This window comes from Heterocephalus glaber, unplaced genomic scaffold, assembly GCF_053883595.1.
Source record: "Heterocephalus glaber isolate CG9 unplaced genomic scaffold, H.glaber_assembly_v1.0 deba00000676, whole genome shotgun sequence".
Lineage (NCBI taxonomy): Eukaryota > Metazoa > Chordata > Mammalia > Rodentia > Bathyergidae > Heterocephalus > Heterocephalus glaber.
The window spans coordinates 17859200-17880616 of NW_028258156.1; the positions used below are offsets into that span (position 1 = coordinate 17859200).

At 36.0% G+C, this 21417-nt stretch overlaps 1 protein-coding gene across 2 annotated transcripts in view; it reads left to right on the forward strand.

The window, feature by feature from the left end:
• Immp2l (inner mitochondrial membrane peptidase subunit 2) overlaps positions 1–21417 on the forward strand; it is a 903239-nt gene that overhangs the window by 46207 nt on the left and 835615 nt on the right. For both annotated transcript variants that reach the window (XM_021253899.2, XM_087206453.1), the window contains exon 4: positions 11506–11609. In XM_021253899.2, the coding sequence (XP_021109558.1) occupies positions 11506–11609 (104 nt within the window). The remainder of the gene's footprint in view (positions 1–11505; positions 11610–21417) is intronic.

Genomic DNA, 21417 nt, shown 5'->3' on the forward strand with positions numbered 1-21417 from the left:
TTGAGATCTTTATTGGCCAGCAACACACATTCATTGGTTTGAAATTGTCTTGATTTTCAGCTACCTGTGTGTGAGCCTCAAGAAACTGTTTTGTAATAAGTCTCTCAGACTCCTACCTAGCTCTTTATAGTCATTATCTCATTTACTACTGAGTTTAAAATTAAAAGTCCTGTCCAAAAAGCAAGCAAAGAGCCTCTTTCTCTCAATCTCTATTTTTATTTTATTAAAAAAATTTTTTTTTAACTTACACTACTAGGCTTCATAATATCCTTTAGTCATCCTCGGCTGTGACTGTTATTGTGACATTCTGGGAAGCTGGTATAGACTCTCAGGGGAAGAGACAGGTAGTGATTTATGGCCTGGTGTTTTTGAGTTAGGGGGTTTTATGTCACTGCTGAATTTGTGCTTCCAAGGTGCTGTAAGTGCCTGGCACAAGTCTCCTCCAGCTCTGACTCCTCTCTGCTCTGCCTTCCCTTGGTCTGCTGGGGCTGATGTAGAGGAGGCCGGGATTTCATGTCGGAACACTTTATGGGCTTGCATCCCAAACTACTCTCGGCACAGAAATCTCACCTGAGATTTTTACTCCTTAGAATGTTATGAATTTTTATACAGTTCTGTAGCCTATCATTAAGCAGAGAATTCACATAGTTTGTATTTATAGCAAGAAACATATGAGACCCCGAAACAGTTGGTGAGGAGGAAGAACTTCATAATGTTCCTTTATGGATTTTTTTCACCTTCCATGAGATAATGCCTGTATGCTTTTGTTCTATATAGCTAGAGTTCTGTGATTTAAATGCTGATTTTATTACATCTTTTAAAAATTTTTGTGAAGCTGAGTATAGTGGCACATGCCTGTAATTCGAGGCAGAGGCAGGAGGATCTCAAGTTTGATCCCAGCCTGGGCAACTTAGTGTGAGACTGGGTCTGTTCTGTATGTGTACATACACATGTGTGTACGTATGTATTTATTCACAAACATTCTTACTGGTTTTGTTATAGAACTGTCCAAGAGCACGTTGCATACACCACGCATCTTCACACTCTTTCTAGGGACATACCTAGTAGTGGCACGGTACATTTGTGTTTCCTTCTTAAGAAATTGCCAAGCTAACACCAAATTTGTTAGTCTTGGGAGGAGCAGTCTCTGGAATGGTTAAGGCAGAGGACCACTGTCTCCTGATCCAGAGTCAAAGGAGGGAGACTCTGGATCAGTTGGTTTGCGTATTGAAGATGTGTTTCTGACTGGTCTAAAGATTTTTCTTTAAGATGTAGAAATACAGTATACAGAAAAATATACACCTATACATACATGCATATACACACACACATACATACAGATCTCACCTTATCAATATGTCTTACTAACTCCTCTGAACATAGAATTTGAAAATGCGTTTACCACACCTCCCTGCACCATCATAGCTCAGCAGCACACTACATGTAGGGATGGCTTTTTTCACCCTCGAGATCATGATCACATGGCTGCCTGAGAGCTAAGGCTCACTGCTCAGCATCCCAAGAGGACATCATTCTGCATATCACTAGCCAGGGAAAAATAACAGTTTAGTATTTGAAGTATGATTTCTACCCTGTGCTTATAGGTTTTACACTGTCCTGAAGTTGAGAATTGGAAGTTGAGCTGTTGTAAGTGGGGACCCCTGCCTCTGTATAGAAGCAGCACAGTTTCTCACTGGACCCCAGTGAGGATGCTCAGGCCACAGGTGATGGTAGATGCATAAGACCAAGTGGACCTGTGTTTCTGGATGACTCTATGGAGTAAATCCGCTCGCTGTTGTATTAGGCATTGGCTTTTGCCTTTCCTTTTGCTGGCACTTAGCCTACTTTGACTGTATCATGAGGCTTATTTCTATACTTCTCTGCTTTTGTTTTATGTTATGTGCCTTTACTAACCTCAAGTTCTGTCTTCTTACAACTTTCCTAAATTCTGCTGTTCACTTATTTGAAAGCCTACAGCATTGTAAGTTTAAGTCATGATGAAAAATTCTTTTCTGTTATCCTGTAGTTATTTCATAGGTTAATACTACCCTAACTTGTAAGCTTCTAAAAGAAAGGGACCATATTCCTCTCACCTACCTGTTCAGAGGATGCCGAATAAATGCATATTAAATTTGTGCTTTGAAGCATTGAAGTGCCTGAATAATTAAACTCTACAGAGATGAGATAAAATTATCATCATTAATTTTTTTCTTAGACTTTGAGGGTGTTGCTGCACTATTCTCCTGAAAACATTTTTGCTCCTTGATGAACCCTTCATATTCTTTTTGGCAGAGATTTTCAGTCCTCTTTTCCTCATGAGTCATATTAAGTTTTGCATTATTCACACATACGTGCAACTGAAACAAAAGTTTCATGTAACAGTACTTAAACCATAATTACCATCATTATGTGCAATGCCCTCTGATATTTTCACTTCTGGTTGAAACCCATTAAATTGATTCTGTGACACACTCATTAGTAGTGACCTGTAGTTTGAAAAAATTCTGCTTTATTGCTGGAGGGAGGCTTGAAAAGATGAAGCAGCTCAAATTGAGCTTTAACTAGGGGAATGGAGCATGTTAGCTTTTGATTATGAAATTTTAAATGTGGGCTTGTCATAAGAACTTCAAGAAATAAGGATAATGTGAAGAGTAAGCAGGACTGTGGTCTGTTTCTTGTCTGAAAAATCCGTTTTGTAGTCAATTTGGTCTTTGGACATTTTTATTAACACCATGCAGAGTGCTTATTAATTAAGGTTCAGAGTCGTATTTCAAAAATATGCAATTAGGATAATTTTCTAAGGGCCTTGGAATCTGCAGTGTAACAAGTCCTATGAAAATGCTGAGAAGTTTGAGAATCATTTCCTTACAAAGAGCCCCAAGTTTTGGATGAGAACAAATAATTGTGGGGTTTGCTAAGCTTGGTAGTTGCTTTTAGATGAAGAATCCCAATTGCCTTTGTTGTTAAACTTTTGAATTCTTACTCTTATACCTTTCAAAAAAGGTATGTTTTCTTCCTTATTTTTTGTCTGTTGTTCATCATGTTTGTGTCAGTTTAGATTATATCTCAACTTTCCTACCAATGATTATGCCAATTTATAATACATGTCATTTAAAATTTTTATTATTTCATGAACTTTGATTTTCTTCTTACTTCCTAATTTTCATTTTTTATTATCATTCCACTTTATTTGTTTTTTTTTTTTTTGTGTGTGTGGTACCAGGGATCGAACTCGGGTCCTTGCACTTGCGAGGCAGGCAGTGGAACCACTGAGCTAAATCCCCAGCCCAACTTTATTTATATTTTAAAAATGAATATTTTGTACTTTCTAGCTTAATATGACCTGTTATTGTTGCCAACAAATGTTTCTTTTCCTTCAAAAAATTTAAACTTTTCTTTTTGTAACTTAAAAAATGACCAACAGGAAGCAGGAATCACAAGAGTTACTTGAGTGAATGGTCCATTCACTTAGCAGAAGGAGTCTGTAGAGTTTTATAGTATTGGCTCCTCAACAATCAGGGCTCCTCCACTGATTTGCAGCTTCCTCCCACACTGCCTCTGGCTGTGTGACTGGCTGTGACCCAGGGGACATCAGCAAACATTGCTCAGGCAGAAGTGTGATAAAGGCTATCCTGCTGGAGGAGATGTTGGAGGATAATTGAGGCATTCTGGCCAGCCAGCCCCACTTAAGTGTGTGACCCGTCAGTTAGGCCGGCTTGGACTACTCAGCCCTATTTGACCCTAGATGATCACAGCTACATGAGAAACCTCAAGAGATACCAGCACAATCTACCCTGCTGACTGGAACCCAAACTCAGGATCATGAGCAGATAAACTGTAGTTATTCTTCTAAGACATAGCTTACAGTATTTATTTTTTAATAAAGCAATAGATAACTAAAACAAAAATTGGTATTGTTAGTGAGGTTCTGCCATAACAAAAACCTAAAATGTGGCATTGGTTTGGGGAGTAGGTGGCAGCTAGGGACTAGAGAAGTGGTGGGAGGATTGTTGACTGAGTGAACAGCAGACAGCTGTTAATAGAAGCCAGAAAGGGGCCAGGGATTTAGCTCAGTGGTGCTGCACCTGCCTCGCAAGAGCAAGGTCCTGAGTTCGATCCCTGTACAAAAAAGAAGCCAGAAAGGTGGAAAAAAGTCAGAGGGTTGTTATTGGTTTTTCATGTTCTCTACTGGGAGTCATCTCATTTAAATGTGAAACATTTAATATTTAAAATTTGTAGATTGCATATGTATAGTGTGGGGGATTCTTTTTATAGACCTGAAACAGTTAAATGAATTGCTCCCAAGGAATTTAAAACCAGGCTTTGTTGGTAGATTGCTGGCAATGAATCCTAGGCTGTGAATTTTTTGAAATAAGAAAGTAAGAAAAAACAAAAACCTGAATTCTATCATTTATTGATTGATAGCTTAGTTAAATCTTACAAGGCAAAAGGTCTGTCCTGGTTTTATTTAATTCCTTAGGGGAGTTTTATTGTCCTAAACCAAAGCATAAATTTCCTCAGAACTGTCATGCCATTTCAATTTGGACACAAGCTGAGGATTTAGGATATCTTGATACTAGTATTTGTTTGTAAGAGAAATAAAAATCCTTCAACATAGTCCTTGATCAGAGATGAACATCAAAGCCCAATTTTTATGCTGTACTGGTTTGAGAAGCAGTTTCCAATTGGCTATTTCTAGTTTTTAATTTTTTTTATTAGTGCGTGTTCACAGTACATAATGATTATAATTGTTGTGGGGAGTTGGTACATGTACATAACACAACTTAATTCTCTTGTCTTCTTTTTTTCCATCCCTTTCCTCTCCCTTCTCTTCCTGCTCCTTCCAGTTTTAGCATAGTTTATTAACATCTGTTGGATTTTGCTGACTTACATAGTCTTTCTTAGAGTGCACTGTAGAGGGCCTTGGTCAGAGCAAAGCACATAATACGCTCTTTTTTTGAGTACCAGGGATCGAACTCGGGACCTTGTGCTTTTGAGGCAGGCAGCGGCACCACTGAGCTAAATGCCTGGCCCAATAAGCTCTTTCTGATGTAACTTAAAAATTTTCCAGGGCTAGGGTTTTAGTTCAGTGGTGCTGCCGCCTGCCTCGAAAGTTTAAGGTCCTGAGTTTGATCCCCAGTACCAAAAAAAATTTTTTTTCCAAAACATGTACTTATTATTATAATGTTGAAAAAAGTATGAAATGCAAGCACCAAATAAAGGGAAAGATCATAATCTCATCAGCAAGAGCTGACTCTTAGATTTTTAATGTATGTCTTTTTATATGTATATGCATTTTTAAAAATTAAAATTACAATTTTTTTTTGCGGTACCAGGGATCGAACTCAGGACCTTGCACTTGCGAGGCAGGCACGGTGCCACTGAGCTAAATCCCCAGCCTGTATGCATATTTTAAAAATTAAAGCTTAAAACATAGTGAATAAAACACTTCTATATGTAATTGTAACAATATTTGTACACATTAAAGTTATTTTAATTAAGGCCCCCCCCAAACATGCTGATTTTATCTGCTTAAAAGAATTGAAAAATTAATTCACTCATAATTTAGAAAAAAGGGGTAGAATTTCTGCCTGGAGACTTCTACCTTAGTATTTAAAATTAGAAATATGTAGAATAATATGTAAATGCTTAAACTTTTTCATAAATCTTGTAGATCTTGTTGATTTTGTTTCCTTTTATTCTATTGTTATCACTATCATCATATCTGTTGACTGCTACTTTGTATCATGAAGTGTATTAAGGTTTTGTGGATTGTGTCATTTAACTGTCAAAGCAACCTTATGACATTTTACAGTTGCCATTTTATAAATGAAGAAAGGAGATTTAAAGTGGTTATAATTTGCCTAAGGTAGTATGGATAGAAAGGAAATGGAGCCAAGACATAAACAACTTTTTGTCTTAAGAGCAATACCTGTTCGGAAAGACTTCCTCAAGTTTTGCTTATTTTTTTCACAGTGCTGGAGATTGAACACAAGGGTTTGTACATGCCTAGGAGACCTTGTATATGCTGTACCACTGAGCTAACACCCCAGCCCTTTCGAGTTTGATTCTAACCTTAGTTAGTTCCTGGTAGAAGCAGAATGATTGAGTGTGAGAATACAGGTTTTGGAAGAAAAGATATGCAGGGGGCCATTGACTTTCTTTTGTTCTGTTACTAATTCCAATGATTACAGACATTTTTGCCCTTACTGCTGGAAATCTCCTGGACTGCTGGCAGGAACATACAGTCATAACACCTTGAGATACAGGTAGAAACTCAGAGATTCTGTGAGATTTTTCACTTTAAAAATATTATTTTAAGTAATTTATAATTTTGCTATAGTTTGGGGGAATGTGGGGTTTAAAATATTTACAATAATACTGTACAAGGAAATGTAGCTTGGTCATATTAGATTATCAAAGTTATTACTTTTAATATAGATTTGCAGTTTATTAATTCTTTGATTTGAAATGATTGCTTGCTCTGTCTGAAGCATGCACTGTCATTCCCACATGGAAAAGCAAGATGTAAAATTTTGAAGCACCAACATGATTAACTAATTTTTCTAAAACAACATCATCCAATTTAGATGTTCTTAATTTCCTGCCTAAAGTCATTTTGAAGTCTGTGAATTATTTTCTTCTCAAAAGTGGTTTTACTAAAATCAGAAAGAAAATATTTGTTTTCTTTTAATAAAACTTTTTATTGAAACATAAAGAACTCTGATTTTTATTATGCCATAGAAAGTTTCCCAATTCAAGTTTTTTATTTATGATGTGTTTTTCATCTTCATAAGTGTTGCTCATATTCATAAATGAATAATATAATTATGATATAGTTATCTTGTTGTGATTACCATTATTTTATGATGGGTAATATGGAAGCACTGTTAAACTTCCTAATGCTTACCTTATTTAACTTGATGAGATGCAAAAAGTTTCTTACCATATTTAGTTATCTAGGATATGCTTTCAGTGAAAGAAATATATTCATTGTTTAGATAATGAACAATGCTCAGAAAGTATATTTCTTAGCTATTCTTCTAAGGTCCTTAAATATATTCATTGTTTAGATAATGAACAATGCTTAGAAAGTGTATTTCTTAGATATTCTTCTAAGGTCCTTTCATCTTTTTTTTGGTACTGGGGATCAAACTCGGGACCTTGCGCTTGCGAGGCAGGTTGCAGAACCACTGAGCTAAATCCCCGGCCCGGTCCTTTAATCTTTTAAATTTTCAAATCCAGAAATAATATTCTATAGTAACTCTTTTTGAATTAAGCACGCAAAAATGGGTAAGACATGGGAAGCTTACACTTGAGTGAAACAGTCATATCAGTAGGCAGACACCTATTGTGTGCTATCATTGAAGTTGAGGAAAATTGCTATGGGAGTACAGATGGAGTATAATTAATATTACCTTGTGGAGGAGAAGAAAGGTAAAAGAAAACTGTTGCTTCCCTTGTAAAATCAAAAAGGTCTTCTGGTTGTTAACTGATGATTTTAGTACTTTACTATTTGAGATTTAGACATGCTTTCTTCTGGGATCTCCCTGTATAAATCTGTTGTTTACATTGCCTTACCTTTTGTTTTTAACAATTAGGTTTGGAAAAATAGAAAAGAAGAGTGATTAGATAAGGGAAAGGTAGGTCTAAGTGGCAAGATTTGGGTCTGTGGAATTTCTTCACTCCCCAGTCCTGGAGCACTAGGATGTAATTTCCTAATTTTCACAAGGGAACTGTGGGTAGTTTTACATTTTTTGTTATTGTTGTCGTCGTCGTGGTCGTCGTCATCGTCGTCGTCGTCATCATCATGTCTTTTTTGAAAGCCCTCATAGAGGAGTGACCATCTGAGCTGGGGTCTGAGAGATAAGTAGTTTTCCAAGTGGGGAAAAGGCATCCTGGGCAGACAGAGAATCTGATGTGAGAGACACAAAAACAGAGTTAGAAAATGAAGCTGGATCCAGACTCTTGCAGTGTACAGGATACCAGTTACTGTTAGCCAAGGATGGGAAAACAGAAGCATTGGGGGCTGGGGCGGATGGAGTAAGATCTGTTTTAGGCAGGTGAGTTTGGGGAGTCTTTGGGAGTTTCACACATTCTTTTTTAGATTTTTGTATTAGTACATGTTTGCAGTAGGTAGTGAATACATTTGTCGTGGGGAGTAGTTATATATTCATATCACATTAATCCTTTTTAATCTCCCTTTGCCTCCCTCCTCTCTCTGCTCCTTCTAGTCCTAGATACCCTTCCTGCAAAAAGTCTACCTCCCTGTTTCCTATCATCTTTAATTTTGATCTTTAAATTATTTATACTTTGGAGAAACCATCATGCATTGATAGTTTCTGATTCTTTCTACTAAAATCTATTAATCACCTTCAAAGTGATCAGGTCTCAAAAATACAGACATAAAAAAAAAATACAGACATAAGAAAGAATCTTCCCAGATGCTTATAGACACTGGGTAAAAAAGACCAGGGGTAATTATAATGCACCTTTGAATATATTATGATAGAACTAATCTCAGAGTAAATGGGGAACTTGGGATTTTTGATCATCTGTGACTGAAGATAGGCATAGGAAGAGAGAAGATTGACTATTAGGAAAGAATTCATATGAGGTTGCTGCATGGAGTTCAATTTTTGTTTAAAGTGAGCTAACCACTTGAAAGGAAGGCAGAAAGAGGGGGAAACATTGCAGGCAGAAATATTTGCTTATATGACTTCTTGGACCTGAGAAAACACACTGTGAGTGTGTGGTACGACTTGTGGTTGAGTTCAACTAGTGGAAACTGTCAGTGGGGATTAAGAGGATCCTGTAATTGTGTGTGTCTTGATTGTTATGTTGAAGACAATCTGCAGCCCCCAGGGCATAAAGGCAATTTTGTGTTGAAGGTGCATTGTGGTGGGTGTATAATACCCATGATTATTCTTTAGAATTTTCTATTGATGAATTACTAATTTTAATTTTATGAGCTTTATTATATTAAACAATGAGTACTTAACAGGAAAACATATCAAAAAATAAAGTATTGTATCTTAGTTCTTTTTACATTCCCTCCCTTTCCTTCCCTCCCTACTCCTTTCGTCTCTTGCTCTCCTTTCCACTTGCAAAAGATCTGTTTCTTTTTCTTTCTTTTCACTTATTTTTTTTATCTCCTTTCCCTCCTTCCCTTTCCCTCCATCTCTGGATCCCTTTCCCATTATCTATCCTACTTCCTATTATCTATCTTTTAATTTTTCTCTTTATTTATATTTTGGATTTCTCATATAAGAGAAGCTATGTGATTTTTAAACTCGTGTATCTGATTTCTTTCATTTAACATTATAGTCTCAAGGTGCATCCATTTACTTACGAATGACTCAAGTTTATCCTTCTTTATGGCACAGTAGTACTCTCATTGAGTTTAAATACCACACTTTCCTTATCCATTTGTCTTTTGATGGGAATTTAGGCTGTTTCCAAAATTTAGCTATTGGGGCGGGGATTTAGCTCAGTGGTTACGCCACCTGCTGCTCAAGCGCAAGGACCCGAGTTCCATCCCCGGTACCAAAAAAACCCCAAAAACCTTTCAGGTAACAAAATTTAGCTATTATGAATTATGCTCCTATAAACATGGGTATGCATGTATTTCTATAATACGATGTCTTTAGGTCTTTTGGGAAGATACCTAGAAAGGGATTGGCTAGATAAAATGCAATTTCTAGTAATAGTTTTTTTGAGGAATACTGATTTCCATAGTGGGTATACTAGTTTACATCCCCCTCCCCCCCCCCAGCATCGCAGAAAGTTTCCTTTTTCCTTTCAACTTCATCTGCTTCTGTTATCATTTGATTTCTTGTTGATAGACGTTCTTTCTCGAGTAAGACGGAATGTCAATATTTTTTGAATTTTGTTTTCAATGGCCAGCAATGTCGAACGCATTTTCTTCTATTTATTGGCTGTTTGTACTTCTCCTGTGAAGTGTCTATTAATTTCACTTGCTCAGTTTTTGATTGGTTCTTTTATTTTGAGGAGGCTAATTTTTTTTGAGTTCTTTATATATTCTAGATCTTAGTCCTCTAAGGAGTAGATGGCAAAATTTTTTCCTAACTCTGTAGGTTGTCTCTTCACTCTTGTTTATTTCTTTTACTATGCAGAAGGGTTTTAATTTAGTCCCATTTGTTAGTCTCATTTGTTGATTCTTGGTACCATATCTTGTGCCATTAGGGTTTGGTTTAGAAAGTCCTTGACTAGCTATACCTGTGTCTTTAAGAATTTTACCTATTTTATCTTCCAGCAGATTAAGTTTTTCTGTTTTGACATTTAGATCTTTGATCTATTTTGATATTAGTTTGGTACACAGTAAGAAAAATGGGTCTAGACTCAATCTTCTGCAAGTGGATATACAATTTTCTCTGAATCATTTATTAAAGAGACTTTGTTTCCTCCAGTGTATTTTTTTCCCTTTGTCAAAGATCAAATTGATAACTGTTACTGTTTTTTTTTTTTCTTTCTGGTTCCTTTATTCTGTTCCCTTGATCCACATGTCTGTTTTTGTGCTACTCTAGTACTGTGCTGTTTTTATCACTGTAGCTTTGTCATATAACTTCAAATCTGACATTGTGATGCTTCCTGCTTTGGTCTTGTTACCCAGGATTACTTTTGCTATTCTTGGTCTCTTCTGGTTCCGTATGAATTTGAGGATTATTTTCTCTAAATTTGTGAAGAATGCCTTTGTTATTTTGATTAGAATTATGTGAAATCAATGTATTGGTTTTTGGAGTATGGTCATTTTGATTACATTGGTTCTGTCTAGCCAAAAACGGGGACTATCTTTCCATTTTCTGATGTCTTCTTTCATCTCCTTTTTTAGGGTACTGTACTTTGCATTGTAAAGGTCTCTCATTTCTTTTGGATGAATTCTTATGCCAAATGCTTCTCAATTCTTGTTCCATCCATCGTTAGGCTCAACTGAACTCTTATGATTCCCAGGATGAATGCTACTTATAGGCTGACACTGGGAAAAAAGGTGGGGGGATCGCTGCATTTTTAATGATTATCCTTTCCTCTGTATCTGTTCCCTCAGTATTTTTTTTTTTTGAGTGTTTTACTGGCTGATTAGAAATGATTGCCTCTTTTCCCCAGATGAAACAATGGTGCATCATACTGTGGAAATAAATCCTTTCTGAATATTCTATTGGGAGGATTGAGTCATTTTTGCCCCATATTTTTAATCCTTTGGAAAGATTTCCATACTTCTTTACTAAAGTTTTGTAAAGACTTAATATCTTGCACACTTTCCTTTCAAATAAGTATTGGTAATTTATTTTTTTCTGGTTCATGTATGAGGAATCCCAGTGAGCCTTTTTGAAAACTCATCATTTGCAGTTATTTTAGAGCAGCAATTTATTGAAAGGTACTATATTAGAAATGTTTTATTGCACTCCACTCAAGCTATGAAGTGCAAGGAACCATGAAGATTGAAAAATACAAATGATAGATGTGTCTATTCTCCTCATTTTCTAGCCTTCTTTGAATCCTGGGGGAAGCCAGACATCAGATGTGGTACTTTTGAACCACTGGAAAGTGAGGAATTTTCAAGTTCAACGTGGTGACATTGTGTCATTGGTGTAAGTAATTGGTTCTGTAAAAATCATACCATATTTGGACTGTATCTTTGGTGATTTAACTGGTAACCTACTGTTAATACTGTATGGCAAATTATAAAAATTAATGAGTACAATTTCAATGTAATGTGTTTTAAAAAATCAATTTTGAGCTGCGACAACCTATAAAAAAGACTTTCTTTTGCAGTAAAGATATAACAGTTGATTGACATACTTGATTCTGGTACAATATGCTTAATAAAATATTGATTGGTAATCATTATACTTATGATCCAAACTGTGTGTTTGGTATTACTTTGTAATATTTTGAAGTTTTGCATCTTGGTAAGCAAGTTTCATTTCACCTTAATGTTTTCTTAGTTTCTGAAGCCAAAAATTTTAGATAATTATAATATTAAATTCAGTAACATTTATGTATATCTGAAGTTTAACTGCGAAGAAGACTGGGAGTGGAGGCTTTTGTTTGGGACCAAAAGGTGGCGCTGTTTCTCTGTTAAAATATTGTTACTGTCAGGAACAAAAATTTAATTCTTGTCTTAGTTGTAAAAACGGAGTGTCAAAGTGTGCATAATTGACACAATGATAAAATGCACAGGCCCGGTACATGCTTGAATAGTTTAGATTTGAGATTTTGTTTGTTTTAAAAGTAAGTTCACATTGAGAAGACTGAAACAGAACTTGCTTAATTTTTTTTCTGGTTTCAGCTATTTATAAAAACGTTTTAATGTGATTCCTTGTTATGGCAGTCAGTGGACTGAGGTAGCAGCTAATGTAGCAGTATTACTGTTGTTTGTTTTAGTGGTAGGAAAGCCTACCATTAATTGAAGACCTTTTCAGTTTGTATTTCTTATTGTTGAATTGCAGTGATTTTTCTTGTTGGATGCTGATTTATAATTGGTGGAAGCAAGGCAGTATCTACTTTTTGTTTACCTTTGGCTAACGTTTTGAAGAACTAGATACTCTGTAAATGTATCTCCTTCATACATACTCTATAAGTGTATCTCCTTTAAGACTGTTCTACCAGGAATCATTTGAAAACCTATTAACCGAATCTGGTTAGTAGCTAATGAATTAAATACATTTGAGTGGAGTTTTGTGTGGCAGACTTCCAGGGATGGGGATTAAATGCTTCTCAGGTTTTGAGTGCTTTCCTCAGTATTAACCTACTCTTTGGAGTGTTCTTTTATTCTGTCGTTCAGAGTACTATTTCTGCAACCTCCTCAAAACCCTTTTCCATGCCAGTTAAGCCTGTTGTGTGCTCATTATTCTTTTGCCTTTGGTTTGACAAGGTTACATCTTCACTTAGTGGGTGATGGAGCAGATACCCACCCAAGTGAAAGAGGTCACACTACAAGCAGACAATTGTGCAGTATTTTTTCCCACGGGAAACACAATGACTATCTCTAAGCAAGTGCATTTGAATAGGTAATTGAAAAGTATGAAAAGTCCCTTTGAAACTCAGTGTTGCACAGGTCTATAAAAATATCCTAGCATATCATGGACTATGATGAAAAGAGAACACTATTCTTATGGGTAGATAATAAAACAATTTATATTTATTACAGAAATTAATTTTTAAAACACTCAAATTAGAGTTGTTATAACAATTGGTAACTACTCCAGGTGAACCATATTTTTTATAAGTCAATTATATGCTATATCATTGTCATGGACAAAGAGTATATACTTTCTTTCATAATGCTGTTGCTAGCAGGATTTCTTTGCATAAAAGAATGCTTTAGGGTTGGTACAGCATTTAACACGTAATCGTTAAACAATATTGTTGAAACAGAAGATCTGATGTGAAATTCTTCTTTAGCCTAAGGTAATGCTATAAAGTCCATATATATAGCATGGAGAGTATATATGTGATTTTAGGGTGAAAATGCTTTCTGGACATACTTATAGTTTATACGAACTATAAACTACATTATTTTATGTCCATAAACAAGCATTATTACCATTTTTGCTTTATATACTCTTCTAGAGATTTTTTTTTTCCAGCACTGGGGATTGAACTCAGGACCTCGTGCTTGCAAGGAAGGCATGGCGCCACTGAGCTACATCCCCGGCCCTTAGACTACATCATTTTAAAAGATTGATGTTTGTTTGATAAATGCTCATGGACACATTTGCTCTGTGTCAAACAACACTGAATGTTTTTTTTTCTTACAAAAAACATAAATCTGGTCTTAATATACATGCTAATTTCCATTACTAAATTCAAATATCCTACCTATTTAAGAAATGTGGACTAAATATAGAAATACATATCTGAATGTTCAATTTACAGATAATATAAAATATTTTTGTTTATATATTGATATTAATACATTTTATTGGTATATAAGTAATCTTTGGAAGCAAAGTAGTATGATATTTTTATGTTTAAAAACATTGCAGGACAGCATTTTATGTATTCAAGATGGGCAGAAATATAGCACTTCTACTGTAATATTATATATGCATTTCTGGAAAACTTTCAGTTTGCAAATTCATATTTAACTTAGTAGAGTTGATGCAACTTTGTAACTAGATCACTAATAATCACGATAAAAATATATAGTTTAGAAGACAAAATTTCTAATGAATAAATTACAGTAGATGAACTACCTTCACCATTTTTGTGTTAAGTATTTCAAACAAAGATACTTAAAAGGGGTAAAGATAGCCTAATGGGAGGTGACACAGGATGGGTTAGGCTATCTATGGACACAAGGGCAGAGGGATGGATATGAGCAGTAAGTTGCAAGTAGAGAAAAGGTTGTAGGCTTTGTATGAAATATACTGATAGTAGAGGTATATGTTCTTATTATTGTTTTATGCTATTTACTTATATTTAATAATATGTACGACCTTTTTACACAAAAATCAGTGTTAACCTTGTAATAGTTACTTCTGAAAGAAGGATTGAATGCACAGTGCCAATTCCTTCCTGGCTTGCTGTTCCTTGTGTACTTGGCCTTTAGTTGCTGTTAGGAATAATAATAATAATAATAATAATAATAATAATAATGATGTAGAGGAAAAATAACATATGAACAATGCACCTTCCATATTATGTTGAAATCCTTTCTCGATTTACCAATTATCTATGACTGAATTCATTACGAAACACGTGATGTGGCTGCACAGATTATCCCTTTTATTGCTGGGGTTTTGTTTGGAGCTGCTTGCCTAATGCTGTTACTTAGGGCATCGCAGCTTGAGGGAGGGAAGCAGGTACCTATTGGAAAAGGGTTCTTGGCATCTCTTGGTCTTTTCCTAAATCTTTCTTTCTGTAAAATGTGGGTTCCAAGGGAGCTATTGTTTAAGCATGTTACGCAGTATTGTTAATTCAAAAGCTATGTTTATTTAATAAAATTACAGCTCATACAAAATATGATTTGCTGTAATTAAGTCCTCAGTATTCCTGAGTGTATGTAGGTGGCCTCATACTGTCTTAGTGGATTTGCAAACTAATAGTAGTGATTAAGGTGGATTTTTCTATACCTTGGAATTGACTTTTCGTTAACCTGTGTGATGGCCTTACTGCAATAGGCTTAACGTAAGTAGCACTCTTTCACAATAATATATCACTTAAGAAGTCTATTGGGACAGAAGCTCTTTTATAATGCAGTTCCAAATAATCACAGTATAAGCATTTTACCTTTTTTTTTGAAATAGTATTGAACATAAAGAAAAATTACAAAAATAGCATAGAGGGTTGGAGAGTTCCCATCTACCCAGCCATTCATATTAACAGTATATGTACAGCATAGTATCAAGACCACAAAATTGACATTGATACATTATTAACCAATCTATAGATCTCATTCACTGTAGTTTTTTTGACTAATGTCTTTTTTCTGGGCCAAAGGCCTACTCAAGCTCTTATAGTTAATTTTTAGTTTTCATGTCTCTCTAGTTGATTCTGTGATTCTGATTCTGTGACTGTTCTTGTCTTTCTTTTGTATAACCTTGCCACTTTTGAAGGATGTTGGACAATTCTTTTTCAGACTAATGTTCAACCTTTTAAGTAGTTGAGGCCAATCCCTCTTTAAGTTGAGAAGCGTTGACATCAACAATGATGCTGAGGCAGCCACAGCCCTGGTAGCAGCTGAGAGATATAGGCTGAGTAGGCAGCAGGGAGAGCTGGGAAGAGAAGAGACTGTAGGGTCACTTCTCCAGCACAGGTGTTTTTGGTTTCTTGGGACCACATCCTTAGATCATGACTGAAAGTGTCCATGGCTTCTAGAAATAAGGCCATCCTGTAAAATCTGTAGCTGCTAGGACACAAGGGGGAGAGCCATCATGTAAGCAGGGAAAAGGCTAACGTTTATACTAGCACTAGAAGAGAAAGTAGAAGGACTAGATCAAGTTCTGGAGTGGAAGATTAAGATGAGGGAATTCTCATTGAGTGAGTATCCCTAAATATAGAGATTGTGCTAAGTGATTTGAATATGCCATTTTATTTACTTGTCATAATAATATTTAGAGATAGTTTTTTTATGGTATTGGATATCAAACCCATTGTTGCTCAGCTGCTGTATACCTTTAGCCTCCTTTTAAAGTTTTTTATTTTGAGACAGGGTCTCATTAAATTGTCCAGATGGGATATGAACTTGGTATTCTCCTGTCTCAGCCTTCCAAAGTGACGGGGTTACAGGCATGTGCCATCATGCCTGCCTTGGAGATAGTTATTTTCAACAACATGAAATTTAAAGCAAGTGAGTGGCAAATAAATAGCAGCTAGAATTTGAATCTAGTTTATTTGGCCCTAACCTCTGCTGTCTGCTGTAGGGGGTGCATGTGGTTGCTGAGCACTTAATTTGACTACTGACATCTGTTAAAAATCATGTGTGCCGTTATATTTTGCTGGGCAATGCTATGTCTAAACCTTTTCCCATTATACATTGTTGTTTCCATGGACTGTGTCTCAGTGAATTAAGGTGCAATCTTAAAGTCTGAGATGGAAAACACTAAGGTGATTGCTATGTAGCAAAGGAAGGCTCCCTGTACGTAGACATCAGATAGGCAAAGATAAGTAATACAGGCAAACACTGGGTGTTGGTGAGAGTGTTGGGGCGATCAGGTTCAAAGACAAAGGGGGAAAGACAGGCAGAAAAAAGATAGCCACATGCATCTCTTTTTTTTATTAACTGCTTATTATTTTTGAGTCATTGGGCTAAGAGTTTTATAGTCACTTGAATCTTTATTTAACCCCCTCAAATGTAGACACCGTTGTTATCTCCATTTTTTAGATGAGGACACTGAGGCCTAGAGAAGTTAAGTAATTTACTGAAGGACAGGGTAAATAAATAGCAGAAGAAGGATTTTTTTAAAAACCATTCTTTTATTGGTACATTGTAGGTATGCAATACAATTACATTTCTCATTGGGAATTGTACCTTTACATAATGCATCTTGCTTTTTTTTTGTCCCCATTCCTAGCCCTCCCTTCACTCCCTCCATCCTTTCCTATTTACAAAGACTTTATTTCCATTTCTCAGCATTTTTCCTTTCCCCTGCCCCTCCCACTACCCCTACCCCTTTGGACCTTTTCTTCCTATTTTGCATCATTAATTATTCATGCTAATCATTGGTACATTTTAGGTATACACTACAACGACATTCATCAGTGGAAATTTGCACCTTTACATAGTCTCTCTTGGTTCTTATTTTTCACCCTTGCCCAGCCCTCCCTTCAACCCCTCCAGTTCTCCCTATTTAAAAAGATTTTGTTCCTATTTTTCCATTTTCTCATACTAATCCCATTCCCTTCTATCCTTTCCCCTAGCCCTCCCACTTCCTTCCCCTTTGGCCCTTTTCTTCCTACTTCACATTACCTATTATACATTTAGTCCTTATTTACACTTTCAGTTTCTCACACCAGAGAAACTATTTGGAATTTATTCATGTGTGTCCTATTTATTTCACTTAAGAGTATCACCTCAATGTGCATCCACTTAGCTATAAATGTCTCTAATTTCTCATTTTTTATGGCTGAGTAGTACTCCATTTTATTAAAAAAACACATTTTCTTGATCCAGTCTCCAGTTGATGGGCATTTGGGCTGTTTCCAAGTTTTAGCTATTACAAACTGTGCTATGAACATGAGCGCACATATATCACTGTGGTATGATTCTTTTAATTCTTTGGGGAAGATCCAGTCCTAGTTCTTTGAAGTATCTCCATACTGATTTCCACAGTGCTTCCACCAGTCTACACTCCCATCAGCAGTGGAGCAGGGTTCCTCTTTCCCCACAGCCCTGTCAGCATTTGTTATTGGTTGATTTCATGATAGGAGCCATTCTTTCTGGAGTGAAGTGGAATCTCAGTGTTGTTTTCATTTGCATCTCTCGAATGACCAGTGACGTTGAACATTTTTTCATGTATTTATTTGCTATTTCTACTTCTTTGTGTGAGAAATGTCTGTTCATTTCAGATGCCCATTTTTTGATTGGGTCTTTAAATTTGGGAGGTCTGATCTTTTTAAGTTCTTTATAGATTCGAGATAGTAGACCTTTGTCTGAGGAAGAGCAGGTGAAGATTTTTTCCCACATTGTGAGTTGTCTCTTCACACTGCTGGTGGTTTCTCTTGCTGTGCAGAAGCCTTTTAATAAGAAGAGATCCCACTTGTTGATTGTTTGTGCTAGTTCACAGGCAACTGAGGTTTTGTTCATAAAATCTTTTCCTACACCGATGTCTTCAAGGGTTCTACCTAACCTCTGTTCCAACTGGTTCAGAGTTTCTATTTTAGTATTTAGATCTTTAATCCATTTTGATTTTAGTTTAGTGCATGGTGAGAGATATAGGTCTGGTTTTAATCTTTGGCAAGTTGAAGCCCAATTTTTCCAGCACCATTTATTAAAGAGGCTATCTTTCCTCCAGTGAGGGTGTTTGGCTCCCTTATCGAAGATGAGACGGCTGAGTGTGTCGGGCGTTGTTTCTGCATCTGCAGAAGAAGGATTTAAAGGGTTTCACATTGAAGCAGTGTTGTTAATCATCATCCTGTACTGCCTCTCTACCTGTTGCGTGATGGGTGAGCAGCTTGCCCATTTTTGGCAAAGACATCATGCAGGCCCTGAGATGCTGTGCCTCTCATTTTGTTCCTATTTCTGCAGCCAAGTTCTTGATACAGTGGTTCCTAAATGTAGTTTCTTCATTAGTAGCAGTAGGACATTATCATGAACGTAGTGTGTGCAAACAATTTCAGCATCTTGTTTGTGACATGCTAAACTCATTACCACATTCTGGCAGATGGCCAGTGTGGTGGCTACATATCTAGACCTAAATAAGAATAGAATGTTATGGAGATTTGAGCCAGGGCAATAGATAAAATAGCACAGAGCCTTTGGTGGGGTGGTTGGGGAGTGAGGGAAATGGGAAAGTGCTAGTTCCTTTGTGCTTGAGTACTTGTAAATGTTTGACCTACCAAAGGAAATTAATGGAAGCCTGCCAAAAAAGGAAATTCATGTTTTGAAACAAATGCCCGGAGCAATGATAATACTGAGTAATGACTATAATTGTTTTAAAATTCAGTAGAGCTCACAATATATAATTGTGTGTATTTATCTGTTCTATCTACTTATTGTGATTATTTTGATATACAACCAAATATTTTTCTGAGTTTGTAAGTAAAAAAAAAATTGCATAGGGATCCAAAAAGTGGAATGATCAGATATGGGCTATAAAATAACTATAAATCAATAAATACAAAAAGTTGATCAGGGCTGTGGAAGTAGAGCACTTGCCTCCCCAGCACAGAAGAAAAAATTGATTGATGAAAGAATATATGATTTTACCAGGGAATTAGAATCTAGAATTCTAGAAATCAAAAAGAAAGGACCAATGGCTAAAAGTTGTCAAGAATATTCAGTATAGGGCCGGGGATTTAGCTCAGTGGTTCCACCGCCTGCCTCAAAAGCATAACGTCCTGAGTTTGATCCCCAGTACCAAAAAAAAAAAAAAAAAAAAAAAATTTAGAATTCTAGAAATGAAAACTATAACTCAAATGAAGTACTTAAAAGAAAATTTAGTAGTTATTACACATACTGACAAGAGCACTGGTGAATGGATAATAGTTCATTTAGAATACATCTAGACCAAAGTATGGAGAAATAAAAGAATAGAACATCCAAGAAACATAAGGGTATAAAGGGCTCACTTTCATCTGATGAAGTCCTGGAAGAGGAGAGAAAGAATGAAGGTGCAACAATATTTGAATAGATTAAGGTGGAAAATTTCCCAAAACAAATGAAAGACATCAACCATAGATGAAAGGAGCACTATTGGGATAACCTATCAGGATAAACATGATTCAGGGCACAAAGCCAAACCACCGAAAAGAGAAGAGTTAAGCAGGAAAGTGTCCAAAGGAAAAAGGAGACATGCTACCTTCATAAAAGCAAAATGATAGCTTTTACTTTAATGGAAGACAGGAAATAACTGAGTGACATCTTTAAAATGGCAAAAGAAAACACAAATCCCTCAAACCAGGATTTTGTGCTTATTGCAAATATTCTTGAAAAATGAAAGATAAATACATTTTTTTTTTTTTTGTACACACAAACCCTGGCAATACTCCATTGTCCCTTTAGATTTCATTTACATAACAAGTTCAGGTTCTCGAATTTCAAGATGGTAACTTAGGGTATTAAACCGACAGTGGAAAGGCCCTTCTGAGCCCCCACCTAACCTAACCTTGCTTGTCATATTCCCAGGCCGCTGTGCAGGTGACTGGTGTAGCCGTGGGCACAGGAACCCGATGCCAATGCCAGCTCTTCAGGGAGGGGTAGATAAGTATTAGGGGTAAAGTAACTTGCAGTTTGATTTCTAAGTTCTGTGCATTTAAAAAGTTGAATGAAAATAGTTTTAGGAACAAAGATGGAATTATTAACAAGCTGGCCATAAGAATCAGTCCCTCAGAGTGTTAGAAAAATGATGCATGCTTTTGAAGCTGGAGTAAAAACTGATTTGAAGTTTTTTGAGAAAGACGAGCTACATTGGCATATTAAACAAATTCTGGACCAGATAAGAAGGCTTTGAACACCAGGTCTTTTATTGGTCAAAGTCATATAATGAATATATGTTTGTTAGGATCATATCTTTGGTTAAAGTTATTGAAAATTGCAAACTTAGAAGTTGGCCACTCGATGTTTTACAAGAAGGATGAAGAGAAAATTCTTTCCCATTTGTTTAAAATTATTTAAAATAAGAGGTTGTAGAAATTTTAACATTTCTGATTGCTTGTAGTTTATTCTAGTTTTATAGATTCTAATGGTTAATTATGTTCTAGTTATTTCTGCATCCCTTGCCACCTTAGATACATTCCCCACCAGTAAATAGACTGCCCACTTATTCTTACATAAAAGAGATGGTGAATTCTATATTCTGTTTCATGGTTTAGGTCCTAGAAGTGTGAATGAAATCTCAAACCTAAACTCATACGTAATCTTATTTGATGCAAGGTCTGTAGTTTCCCTCCCAGTTTCCTCTTTCTTATAGGGAAAAAAGGCACTGTGTTTGGTAAGTGAAAGTGGCAGTTGCTGAAAAATGTGACTGTGGCTGATCAGAAAAGTGACAAGCTAAAGGCAACAACCAACAAATTTTACCACACACACACAAACACAGCTAACGCATATTTCCCTTAATAAGAAATCTTGATGACCCATATTATGAAAGGTTACTCTTTTTGCATAACCTGGTAACAGATTTACTCACACTCAGAGGTGGCATTAATATTTACTGATCGCACAAGTGTAGGTTTCACTTTATTAAAAATTGTATGGATGTTGAAATTGCTGACTGAGGAGCTGGCTCAGTTTGA